The 13342-nt window shown below is 53.3% G+C and overlaps 1 protein-coding gene across 4 annotated transcripts in view; it reads right to left on the bottom strand.

Moving 5' to 3' along the window:
• Positions 1-846: 846 nt before the first annotated feature.
• SRRM4 (serine/arginine repetitive matrix 4) overlaps positions 847-13342 on the bottom strand; it is an 87230-nt gene continuing 74734 nt past the window's right edge. For all 4 annotated transcript variants that reach the window (XM_050317983.1, XM_050317984.1, XM_050317985.1 and 1 more), the window contains 5 exons: positions 11023-11360; positions 9231-9443; positions 8860-8970; positions 7106-7252; positions 847-6513 (listed from right to left, as the gene is read on the bottom strand). In XM_050317983.1, coding sequence (XP_050173940.1) covers positions 6249-6513; positions 7106-7252; positions 8860-8970; positions 9231-9443; positions 11023-11360 — 1074 coding nt within the window. In that variant the 3' untranslated portion in view covers positions 847-6248. The remainder of the gene's footprint in view (positions 6514-7105; positions 7253-8859; positions 8971-9230; positions 9444-11022; positions 11361-13342) is intronic.

The following is a 13342-nucleotide window of genomic DNA, read 5'->3' as shown; positions in this document are numbered from 1 at the left end:
CCCGGTCCCACATTTTTCCCACATAGCTCCAGGCCATTCTCCCTCCCCGGCCAGGAATTCTCCCTGTCGCCTCATTCATCCCCATTAGTCACACGTCCCCTCCCACCCGCTCTGGGCCATCCCAATTTAGCTCCTGTTGTCACTCCAAACCTCCCGACTGCCTCCCACTGCTGAGCCATCCCGCGACATCAGTTCTGGGAAGCATGAAGTGCCCTTGCAGCCTCCCTTCTCCTCTGAGTGACCTGGGGATGCTGCCCTGTGTTCCCAAGATCCATCTGTGCCACGGCCAGACCTTTCCTGGGTGCCCATCTGAGCCCTGTTGGGGACAGCCTGGGGACCTGGCCCAGTGCTGCTGGTCCCCTGGGGGGCTTCCAGCCAGCCCAGGGGTGCACCCCAAAGTGAGGGCACTGAACAGTCCCTGTTGCCTCTGGCTCCTGGCAAGAAGGTGACCAGTGGCAGGAGCTCTGTGCAGGGCTTGCAGCAAGGGCTGTGCAGGCAGGGAAAGGCACAGCCCCAAGGAGAGCAGTGTCGAGCCCAACAGTGACCTCCATGGAGAGATGGATGGATTTCTGGCTTGGACTCCCAGTGCCTGAATAGGGTGAGGAGATCCAAAGTACCGGGCGAAGGGCAGCAGAGGCCTGGCCCAGCCGGGAAAGGAGAGCTGCCTGAAATACTAGTCCCCAACTTTTTTTGCTTCAGCCAGTGCCTTGAGGAGCCAGCCCTCAGCAGCTGGGAGTGGAGGCACATGCCCTTCCCTATGGAGCAGCTGAAACAACCCAAAATATCCCACCGCGCACAGTTGGGTCCAAAAGGAATGTGACAAACGGAGCTGTGCTGCAAAGGAAATACTGTCCAAACCTTTATTGGAACCTTTTTCTAACCAGGCTAACAACTCAAACACCCAGGAAGACTAAAGGATACAGAACACATGTCGATGGAGAGCAAGGGGAGCTTTACAATGAACTCAAACGAACAGATGCGCCCATGTCGTTGGTGTGGAATTGACCAACGGGTGAGAAAACAGAGACACCGTTTCCCTCGCGGCTTTTGTCATGCCTTGGCTTTTGTTCTAGATCTTCTCATTCCCTGGGTTTCAAAGGTGGAGAGCTGCCCCGGGCCTGTGAGGATCAGGGTGTTGTTCTACTCTAGGCAGTAGCCCAAAAGCTGGGATGCTTGACCACGATGCTGTTGCTACAACAGCAGATGTACCTGTGCTTCAGAGACCCTCCCGGTCATGTGCAAACTTCCAGGTAGCAGCAAAGTCACGAGAATTATTTGTTCTCTGGTAAAGAGGTAATAAAACCCCACTGGACACTAAAGGGCACCTGAATCCATCCCTGTCTCAGACCAACATCCCAATAGCCCCGAGGCTGAGCACCCAGCAGCTCCCAGCCAGCTCCCTGGGAACAGCCAGCACTGGGCACAAACCAACACCAGAGCCACGTCCACACTCCACCACCACAGGCATCTCTGCCCACGGAGCACAAACACCTCCCACTCCGGGAAAGAGGACACTGGGGCAGGTCATGATTTTTAGCACATCCCCTGCGCTTTCCAAAGCTGGGGGAGGATGCCTGCAGCAAGCTCTGCTTGTGTTGGAAACAACAGCGGAGACCTCCCCAGTCCTGCCCTGGCCACCTTTCCTGAGCTCCCATCTGGGCAAAGCTACTGGTTCTGGCACAAATCTCAGGGAAGGGGGAAAAGCAGGACGTGGCACAAAGGTCTCAGGATGGGGCAGTGTGGATATCCTGCCTTCCTGGTAGAGACCATGGCCAGTCACTTCAACCCTATCCTCTTCCTCATCGTCGATGCAAGGGTGACAAGTGTCCCCCTCTCCCAGAGGGATGAGGGGACCAGCAGTGGGAGATCAGAGATCTCCAGGGATTTTTGGTGATCCAAGCAGCCCTATTCCACATGGCAGAGGAAGAGGAGCAGGGTTATTCTTCCACCAGAGCTGGCCTGTCATCTCTGAATGCCCTGCACCTTTCCAGGGGGATGTGATTTGTCAACAGGAGACGGTCCAGGGAGATGGAGAATTTTCAGCTGCCTTGCCCCTCTCCATCACAATGAGGTTCTTCCCTAAATCACTGGTGGTGAGGTCCAAATGAGCCCAATTTGCCTGCTTCTCTCCAACGTATATGGCAACACCTCAAAGGCTCCTACCCTCATGAACCCAACAGCATGGCCCAAGTAGCTTTTTTAAATTAATGCTAAATAAATAGAAGAAATAAATATTAAATAGAGGCCAAGTCCTCTCAGCCTGTTCAATATATGTACAATGCATAGCAAAATAACAGTGATTGGCTGTTGCAGACAAATTTGGTACAAATTCAGTCCCCAGAACAACAAAAACATCGAGAAAGTTGCAGTCAACATAAAGCAAAGCTCAGCTGAGTGCTGTAAGCCATGAAGAAAAGAAAGAACAGAACAGTGCTTTGAAATATCCCTTATCTTTGCTTCCCAGCATTTTCCTGATGCTGTGGCCAGCCCTGGACATCCCTTGTGTGTCTGACCACAGGTGAGCAGCGATTCACCAACATCAAAATGACCAAGTTGCTTTTCTACCAGATGAACCTGCTCTTTGCAGAGAGCACCTGCAGCAGTCTGAGATGTTGGATTCAGAACAAAAATCCATAAAAGCAACAAATGAGGGAAACTACATTAAAAAACAGGAAAAAAAAAAAAAGCACTGGCAAAAGGCACAGAGACAGAAAAGCTCACGGGCTTCACACAAACCCACAGAAACCCCAACTGTCCACTGACAAGGGAGGGTGATGTTCCAGGCTGTACTAGAAATCTCAAATAAGTTAAAAAATAAATACAATGACCAAGAGAAACTCACATGTGTATGCACATGTGCACATACACACACACACACACAGACTTGGTCCGGTCCATCACCAGAGACCGGATTTTGCAAGGACCTTCCGCGGGGATCACTCTCTCACAGTCTCATTTCTTTAGTTTTCCCATGGGTGGGTCACCACGCAGGGATAAACACGGCAGGGGAGTCCTGGCGACGGCATCCTCCCAGGGAAACCAGCAGTGCCTCTGTGGAGCAGATTGGTTTCGGGTTGAGCACCGGCTGCGGAGCCAAGGGAAACAGCACAGCAGCCAACTGGCACCCGGCCGGCGCGAGCACGGCCTGGAGAGACTTCCCCTTGCAGCACTGCAGACACCCCGGGGCTCAGCTGGCCAGCAGACCCTCGCCATCACCTCTGTCAGCTCCCACACCCGTGTCCATGCTCACATCCATCACATTCCTGCACAAATCTAATGAGAGACCCTACATTTTAACATGAAAACACACAGCTCTGCCCTGCGTCCCTCTGTCCACCCCGCTCCAGAGAGCACAAAGGGACACTCAGGCAGCAGGAGTGACTGTCACTCCTCCAGCCACCTCAGCAAGAGGGGGCCGGAGCTGTAAACCTTTTCACGAGACCGGCAGCATGGATACATTCAAACAAACAAAGAAACAAATCCGAAAATAACTTAATGTTCAAAAAAGAGAATAAATAAATACTGGTAACGGTGACCACTTGCATCCATTCTGACATAGAATTAAAAATAGAATAATAATAATAATAATTAATAAATAAATAAATAATTTAGGAGGTTTAATCCAATGCAAGTCTGCTTGGGAAACCCCAGGAACGTTTAGCTGCCATGGACTGTCCAGGCAGATGCAGTCCTTGAATCACAGATCAGCTGGACGGGTTCGAGAGCCTTGTGCAACCCTCGGGGTCATCTCCTGCCCCATGGTAGGTGGATGCTGCTGATCCTGGTGTGGTGCTTCCATTGTCCAACCCCAGCCACGACGTGTGTTGTTTGGTATTTACACCAGTTGCACGAAGCCCCTCCTCTTTTCCTTCTTAGTTTTGGATCTTCTGGCTCGCTGCTTCCTTGCTACAGCTCCGTGTGTGCGTTACAGGGTGCTAAGGGGCAGGAGGCTGCTCCTGGAACACGGGTAGAGCCGGGATCTGAGCTCCCATCACTGCCTTTGGATCTTCCCAGGGGCAGAAGGACAGGGCATTTCAGCATCAGCCTGGGAAAGACTCTTTGGGGAAGAAGTGTGAGGTTTTCAGCCCTTTTGAGAGGGAGCTCACTGCCAGAAGGTGGCCAAGGGGCCACTGTCAGGGCCAGCACAGGAAGGAAAGGCAGCGGCACCCCACTGCAAGAACACCCTGTCTTTGATCCCTCAACCACAGCCCTGGAGCGTTTGCTCAGCCCTACAAGGAATGCTTCTCTCTCTGTCCTAGAAAGTGTCATCCCAGGAGACGGACATGTCCTCACCAAGCCACCAACCACAGCAGTGCCCAGCTCTCTGCCTCAGCCTTCCTCATCCTCACATGACCTGCTGAGAGCAAGGCAGGGGATCAGGGTCTGGGAAAAAGGGGGACTTTGGGTGTTGAAGGCACAGGACAAGAGGAACCAGTAGTAGGAAGGATACTGTGGAAAGAGACTCCTGGCATAAAACTTCCCCTTGTACCACCCAGGTGGAATTCCAGCCCTTGCTGCTGTACTTTCCAACAGGTAACAGGTTTATAGGCTTGCTGAGGCGATCATCCATCTCCACCACAACACCTTGTGGCACTTGGCCTTCTTCCACTTGCTGCTTTGGCCCTTTTCCTGCTGCCAGAGGCACTGAGGGGGCTGTAGGTAACTCTTTAGGTGGGGGAGGGTTGCATTCCTTTCTACCCCCTCTCCTCCTCCCGCAGACCGTGGCTCCACTCAGCCCTTTTCTGTGACACTTAAACAACACACCTCCTTGACTCATTAAGCCCAAACTCGTTAATAATCAGGCAGGATGGAAGGGGAGGGGATGGAAAAAGGGAGGGAGGGAAGTCCAAATTAGCGTCTCTAAGCACCCAGGTGTTGTAAGAGAAATAAACTCCTCAGCACCAGCTCAGCCTGTGCTGGGAGAAGCCTTTGTTACCCGGCAAAACACAGTAATTGCGCAGGCAGCTGGGCTGGCAGGGAGACAAAACCCCAGGGCCCAGGGAGGCCGGGCAGGCACGGCCCTCCTGCCGCTGCCTGCGGCTCCCTGGAAAAACAGGCAATTAGTGGGGGGCCCTTCCTGTCCCCCTGCACTGCTCCGGCCTCCCAGTGACAAACTGGGCCGTGAGTAAACCCTGCTGCAGCCTGGCACCAGCGCTGCTGTGCTGCTGGTCCTGCCTCAGGGCAGCCTGAGGGGCTCGAGGAGAAATGGCTTCCTGAAATCCTGCTTAAAACTGCTGCATGTTTCAGGGAAGGGGTTTGGGGTCCCCTGGCTCATGCAATGCCCTTTTAACCCTGTGTGCTCTCACTGTACCCCACAACCAGGCTGTCTCCAGACCTCCCTACGGTTCCACTCCAAGGGCAACGCTCCCTTTAGAAAAATCCGAACCCAAACTGCACGAGGCTTCCTCTGAGAGGGGAACCATGTGGCCCCTGTCTCCCATGCCATGGCTGGCCCTCAGAGTGCAGCATGGCACCAGCTCCCCTCTGCCTTGTACCCCAACCAGCCCCATGTCTGCTTCGGACCTCAGCAGGCTGTTTGCAAGCAAGTCAGCGCTGGGGGGATAAAACAACCCTGCAAAAGCTGTGGCTACCTGGTAGGAAAGGGCAGGAGAAAGAGCAAACTGCCCTTTTTTTCCCCGGGAGTTACGTCAGGAGGGATTTCTAGCCTTCTATTTATAGCAGGGCCTGGCTGAGCGGCAATAAATAAATATTTTCTTATGGAAAAGGCCTGCTGCAGAGTGGGCAGCTACTCTGGAGGAGAGACCCAAGGGACCTGATATTTGCCTTGATGGGGACAGGTCACCCCCCTCATCTCAGAAGCTTTCCAGCAAACTCCTCCCTAACTGGGTCTCTTCCTCCAACAGAAGTTAGTTTGTTGGTTCCTGGAGCAGAGTTCTTTCCTTTGGACCAGCTGGTAGTGCTTTGGAGAGTGGCAGCGATGGGGAGATGGGAGCATCGGGGAGGATGGAGCAGGTCTGTCGTGACAGACCCTCTGTAAACCACCGACCCTTCTTCCAGCCCTGGCACAGGTAGCTGGGACTGATCCACCCACTCCATGACAGAACGAAGGGGCTGCATCAGGCGCTCCAGGGCTCTTTCTCTGAACCGGGGAAGGGGGACCCGGCACCGCCACCACATCAGTATCGGGGATGATTGCTATCGATGGCCAGGTAGGTGGGAAGGAAGCAGAGAATGCCAGGAATCTGGAGGTGCCGCCGGCACACGGTGTCAGCCACCAGCGGCACTCCCTAACGACGCAGGCTGTCGGAGCTGGCTCCTGAGTCATAGCTCCTGCTCCTGCTGCGGCTGCTCCTGGGGCCCGAACTCCGGCTGCGGCTCCTGCCCTCGGCGCTGCTGCTGCTCCAGCTTCGGCTCCGGCTCGTCCTGTAGCTGGAGTAGCTCCGGCTTCGGCTCGGGGAGCGGCTGAAGCTGCTGTACCAGGAGGAGTAGCTGCTGGCACTGCTGGAGGAGGAGGGGCTGGGACGGTAGTAGGGGATGGGGCGTTTGCGGGCACTGTGGGGACAGAGAGACGCGGGTTACCAGCAACACAAGGACAGATTTACTGCCAAAATCCCCCAAAAGCACTGTTTGCTCTGCACAACACTCCCAGAAATGTGACTGTGTTTGCTTAAAAGAAAAAGAAGGAAGAGATCAGGTAGCTGATGGGCCTTGGGATTCAAACCACCCACACCCACAGCCCAGGGGAACATCCCAAGCACGAAGTCTGAGGCAGGGCTTTGCTTGATGTTGTCCCAGAGAGCCTTCAGCATGAAGGTTGGAGTCAATATTTGTCTTTCCACAGTGTGGGACATCTACCAGAGGGAAGGATGAAATAAAAAGCCTGTGAGGAGATGCTCCCGGCACTTGAGTCCCTGCTCTGACTCCATCCTTTCTCCTTCAGCTGTTGTAAATGAGACACCTCCCACCTCCCCCAGTCCTCCCTCTGCCTCTAGCTAGAAATCCCCAGGCTCTAGGAGGGGTGGAAGGGCCTGCTGATCAGGCTCAGGGAAACCTGAGAAACCTCCTCTGGCGAGGGCTGGGACCCAGGGACAGCCCACATCCCCCTGGGAGCCCGTGTGCAGAGGATGGGGCAGCATCCCCTCACCTTGTGATGCGCCGAGCTTCGAGGTGGCTGGGAGAGTCCCTCCGGCGTTTCCTCAGGGGGGAGTAGGAGCGGCGCCGACGCTGCCGGTCGCGCTCCCGGTGCGACTCCTTCTCACTGGAGCTGTACTTGTGCTCTCGCTCACGGTCCCTGGGGAAGGCACAGGTTGTGAACTGTCACTGCTGGGGTTTTGGGGGGGGGATGTTGGGATGTGGAGGCACTGACCCATTGATGCAGGGCTCTCAGCTCCAAAAGGGACCACTCTAAATGGTCTGGTGGCATCAGCCCTGAGCTCTCATGTAGCTGGACAGAGACACACTCATCTGGCTGGACAGATGGACACCACTAATTGTGTTCGGGGGTTCCAGCAGTGTCCTACAGTGGCTCTGCACTGCCAAGCTAAGATGGCTTACAGGGACCCGTGTCTGTGGGTGTGCTGCTCTGTATTTAGCTCTGTGAAATTGCTCTTGTTGGCCGTGCTGCTGGAGCTGGCAGGAACAGCCCTGCCAGCGGGAACAGCCCTGCCAGGAGGCCCCACGTGAGCAGAGGGCCCCGGCCCCGTATCCCTGCAGGGCTCCTCATGCCTCGCCAGAAGGAGTGCCGGTGTTGCTATGGTTTTCTCTTTTGTTAAATTCCCGTACACGTCAGCACAGGCCCTTCTGCGGAGCGTGGCTGACTTCATACACCCCGCTCAGTGCCATCTGCAAAGCAACACGTTACAGGTCAAGAGCCTGCCTGGTTCCTTCCGTGCAGGAAATGTTCTCCTCACTAGCACAGGGACTGTCACAGCTTGCAAGATTCGACCTTGGGAATGTACGATTTTAAGGGTGCAAAATGTTCACAGCAGCAGTGATGATACCAGAAAATCCTGCCCAAAGGCATCTGTAGGACTGAGCTGGAGATTTGTCTTTTCTAAGGAGTGTGGAGGGAGTAGAGAGTGCCTGGACCATGTTTCCCTCTGCAAGGCTGTGAGTGCCAGCCCAAGGATGCCTGGCATCTGCCCCGGCAACAGGGGCACTTCCCAGGGCCTGACAACTCTTCGGCAGAGCTGTGACTGAAAAGCACTGTCATTCCCTGCTGCAATCAGACTCCTCTCTGACATGGGCTCCTCTCCTGGGTGGGCAGACCCAGACAGAGACTCATACTCTGTCCACCATTCACACCAGCATGCTAGAGAGGGGCACTCCCTGGGTTTTCCCTTGAGGCATCTCCCACTGGGATGAGGCCATGGCACACACCACTGAGCAGAGCAGCAATCTCTGCACTCCTGGCTGCACAGCATGTCCCCTGCCAGGGCTTGGAGCAGAGGGACAGCCACTTCACCTGCCACATGCTCTGACTGTGAGATACCATGATGCTTCAAAGCCAAGGATAAACCAGGTCTCCTTCCCAGCAACCCACCCCCAAAAGTGCTTTGTGTGAAATCCTCCTAAATCAATGCTGGGCAGTCCTTGGCTCCAGAAAATCCATTTTTTCCACAGCTCATCTCTGGGCTCTTTCCTTCTGCAACAGCACCTCAGGGGCGATAAATGGCGAGAAATCTCCGCTGGACTGAGGGCCAACCTACTGCCATATACCTTCCTGCACGACCCTCTGCTCCCTCTCACCACAGTGCTGAGGGCTAGAGCACCCAGTGAGGAAGCTGAGGGAGCAGTTTGGGGCTGGGAAGAACCAGGAGGTGTGCTGGAGTCCAACCAAGTGATGGAGGCAGTGGGAAAGCGTGAGGCAGCAGATGTCACATGAGTAGAGAGCTGTACCTGCTACGGCTGTAGCGGGAGTAACTGGGGCTCCGACGAGGCCTTGAACTCCTACTCCCAGGACTTTTTTTGCAGGATTTGGAGGAATAGCTGGGGGAACGTGAGGAAGACCTGGAGACAGGAAAGAAACATAAAAGAGTTAAAGAGGCTGAAGGCTGAGGCTGTACGAGATTACTCCAGATCTGGGGGGTGGGGGGAAGAGATGTGCCATATTTCACGGTCTCAGCTCAGCTCTGTGTGGTCAGATCCAAGCCTTGTGGATCCCCAGGCACCCCCCAAACCCTCACACCTCCCCCTGTAAGGAGCCTGCCAGCCAGCAAGCGTTAGGCATTGCCCAGGGTCACAGAGACAGCCATTTCAGCTGGCCTTACCTCTTTCCCGAAGAGCAGGACCTGCTTCGGGAGTACCTGGGAGAGGCCTGGTGGTGTGAGGAGCGGGAGCGGCTGGAGCCGGGGGAGGATCTGCCCGTGCTGGTGTAGGAGGCGCTGCGGGAGCACGGCCTGAGCGGGGAGCTGTGGGCTGGGGATGGGGCGAAGTTTCGCTTCTTCTCCTCCGAAGAACCGAGACACAAGGACAGGCACCCTCTGTGGACAGAGATTTGGATGCTCCTTGAAGCTGTGGCTGAACTGGGACTGGTCCCTGGCTGAGGGGAGCATCATGCTCCAGCAAACAAATATTCCCATCCTCCCACTCCCCAGCTGGGGGTAACAAAGACCTCCTGTCTCCCCAGGCTGCTGTTGCAGGAAACCCCATGTGTGTGGGTCAGTCCAAGAGCTCACCCTCCGGGCTGTGCCAGGGAAGGGCTGTGGAAGAGGTCTCAGGTGGCACAAGGAGCAGCTCATCTGCCTCGTGCCCAACACACCAGAGGTGTCTGGATGGCAGAGCCTGGGCCAGGCCAGCGAGCAGTGCAGGTCCTGGCAGGGAGACTCCTGGCTGGAGTGAGGGAAAGGCAGAGCATGGCAGGGCAGGGGGCTGTGCTCCAGCCTGGCTGTGGAGCAGCATGAGTGGGCACAGAGCAGGCACGTCCTGTTGCCTTTGGACAGCGCTGCGTGGATTCCTCCTCTTCCAGAAGTGCCTTGGGAATTTACTGGGGTCAGAGCCCAGCAGCCAGGCAGCCTCCTAGCAGCCAGGGCCAGCTGCAATCCCAGCTCCACCCATGTGAAGGCAGAGTTATCCCACTGGAGTCACAATGTGATAAGTACATACAGCCCTAAAATTTTACCCTCTGACTGGAAAATGAAGCTTGTTCTTCCTAACACCCATTTCCCCTAGCTCCCACCCCCAGACCACATCCTGGCTCTAGCTTCCAGCCTTTAGGACCCAAGGGCCTGAGCTGGAAGAGTTCCCTAACACCACTGCCTGAGCACAGCCTTGAGTACCATCCACTGAGTTTCAGTGTCCTCATCCCCAACATCCCCTGGCAAATCTCCAGGAATGGGAGGCGGTTTTGGAGGCCAGCAGCTGACCCTCTCCTGAGGGTGAGCTGTGGCACTGGGTGGTCGTTTGACTCCTGCCCCAGCCTGGATGCCCTGTGGCCCCAGCGCTGCTGCTGTGTTATCCTGCAGCCAGCAGGGTACTTGACCCTCCCTGTGCTCTCCACCAGCAGGAGATGCTATCTTTTCACCCTGGACCAGTCTTGGATGAGCTGAGAAGGGGCAGGTTGGATTTGATTCATTGGACAGGTGAAAGAACAGCCCATAATGGTTTTAGTGAAAACAAACCCCGCTTCCCTTCCTCTCAGTTGGCAGAGGGGGAGAAGTAGCACGTCAAACCCCAGATACCCCTCTCAGATTGTTCCCAGAAAGGCAAGTAAAACTTTTCTTTGATGTGCCATGCCCAGCTGAGCAGGAATGTGCTCTGGACACAGCCTGACCCAGGCCTAAACCCTGTGTTAACCACACTAAAGCCAGAAGCACTGGTGCAAGCAAAGCCCAGGGATGTTACGGCTGGATTTTATCTTCCTCCTCAGGCTACAGCGCTGGTCCTTGCTGGGTTCTGGACTCCAGACTGGCAAGACCGTGGGTGTGATTGGTATCTGCCTGCCTCCAGACCACAGACACCTCCCTGCCGGCTCACCACGGCAACTGGCGAGCGGGCAGGAGATACAGAGCAACAACGCACCAGGTATTTGGCTGCCAGCAGCAGCTACCGGTAATCACTGACCTTCGGTCTTGTCCCTGGGCATCTGGAGACAGATTTTCCAAAGCTGTTCCCTTGGTCTGGGAAAAACAACTGGTGAAGGAATTTCCTGAATCAGAGCTGTTATCGCTGTTGGCCAGTTTGGGCTTCCCGGACGAGAAGGCATGGCCAAAGCCATCATGGACTAGACTTCTTTTCTCCTGGCTGTCCTTTGACCTGGATGAGCTCGTTTGAGTGGAGGGAGGGGAGGAAGTATCGTTTCCTGAGTCATATTCATGATACTCTCCGTTCTGGCTGGCTAGGTTGCCAGGCGGGCTGTCTGTTTTGGTAAAGAGGTCAGCAGAAGACCCTGACTGAGAGATCTGAAAGCAAAAAAGCCATTTGGCATTGTTTGAATGGTTTTTTTTTTGGGGGGGTGGTTGTTTTTGTTTTACTTTGCTTATTTTTTTTTTTAAATAAACCCAGAAATTTTACCATCATGATGCACTGAAACAAAAGGAAAGGAAAGAAAAGAAACAAAGTAAGGAAGAAAGAAAGAAAGAAAAAGAAGAAAAGAGAAGAAAACAAAAGCACATATCCCTAAAAGAAATCCACAGTAAGAAGAAACTTCTTTTCCCCCTGCTATGATAACGGGAAGATTTAGAGATCATGCAAAGAGTATCAGCATGCGATTCATGTTAAACGAAAGAGCTCAACAAAGTAAGCGGGCAACCAAAGAATCAAAATAACTAACTAACTAAATAAAAAAATATATAACAGAGGACAAAGCCCTTATTTAACCTTAAAGAGGGGAAGAAAAAAAAAGGGGGTATATACATATAAAATCTACATAATCCTTGCAAAGAAAAAATAAATAAAATCTTAAATGAGTGAATTTTTTAAGCTTCCTTAGTAAAGCGGCTGAACGAATGTCACTAAAATAAGCAACAAAAAACCAAATCAAATCAAATTAAGGGCTTCTGCACAAAGTAAAAACTGGCAAATAAACAAGCTTATCACTTTGAAATAATAATAATAATAAAAAGATAAAAAAGGAAAAAAAAAAGAAAAAAAGAGGGTGAGGGAAAAAAAGAAAAATCCCTTTGGAAATAAAAGGTAGACAGATACTTGTTTGTGTGCTTTTTTTACCCCCTGAAGAAGATATAGCTAATGCGCTCAAGTGACCTCTAATAAATTCCCTGGTGTCTTGCGGATAGCATCCACTTACCCATCAAGAACTCCTCCTTTAGTAGGTAGGGTGTAAGAAAAAAGGAAGAGCGGGCAACATAAGTCCATCATTAGAGTCTCAAATTACATGAAAAAAACATAAACCCTCTCTTCAATCCACACTGCCAACTGTTTGCTGCCTCCTCTACGCAAATGTCACCACTGCTTTTTGTCTGCTCGCTTGTCTCCCTTATTATTCATTTTTGTTTCCTGCTGCTGTAAATTAGTCCGCCCAGCCCGTTCCTGGAGGCTGATGGCTTGTGAGGAAAAGTCGCAGCTTGCACTAAATCCCCTCGGGTTTTATGGAAGTGGCAAAGGGAAATCAAGTGAGGGAAGAAAGAAAAAAAAAAAAAAAAGAGGAAAACCCTGCTCCTGGCCACTCCCTGCCTGGGGGTCCAGCCACACCCTGGCTGGGTTTTGGTGGGTTGCTGAACAGAACAGGGGCCAGCAAGGACCTCAAACTCACATAGGCTTTCCTGGGGAGGGCTGTTTTCTGGGACCCTGAGCACCACCAAGGGGATTTACATCATTTCAGTGTTTTATAGCTCAGTTTTAATTCCACTAGCATTTACCTAAGCTGGTCCAAGGATGTACCAGCACTGGGAGTGGGGCTATGTTAGTACTAATGTCTGCCCTTGCAGTGGGGTGACAATTAGGGACAAACACAGACTCAGCACATCTGCATTCTCACGTGGCCTCCTCCTCTTTCACTCAGAGGCTCTGCTCTCCTCATTCCCACCCATGAAGTTTGGTCCAGGGTCCTTAGAGTGTGGACACACAGGTTTGGTACTCCCCACTCGTGACAGTGCTCCAACACGTTCCCAGCAAGCCCTGCTCCCTCAAACACCTCATGCCACACTCTGGGGCACACAATACCCTCCTCTATGCCCTGCTCTCCACGCTGGGGACCCCGGTCATGCCCTCATCACTCTGAGGCCTTTTGAGCCAAGAAAACCACACTGCAATATTGGTAATATCTAAGGGAGCAGAGGAGACCTGGATCAGCTGTCACACAGCAGGGACAGAGCCAGTCCCTTAGGAGAGGTTAGCCTTGGACTGTCTGGCTTTCTCATCCTCGGAGACTTTCTCATCCACAGACACTCAGCCTGTGCCATGTTTTACACAGAGCTCCCTCATC

This window comes from Myiozetetes cayanensis, unplaced genomic scaffold (genome assembly GCF_022539395.1).
Source record: "Myiozetetes cayanensis isolate MyiCay16 unplaced genomic scaffold, myiCay2020 scf21, whole genome shotgun sequence".
In the NCBI taxonomy this organism is placed as follows: Eukaryota; Metazoa; Chordata; class Aves; order Passeriformes; family Tyrannidae; genus Myiozetetes; species Myiozetetes cayanensis.
The sequence above is the reverse complement of the archived record's forward strand: the minus strand, read 5'-3'. Positions and strand labels throughout refer to the sequence as shown.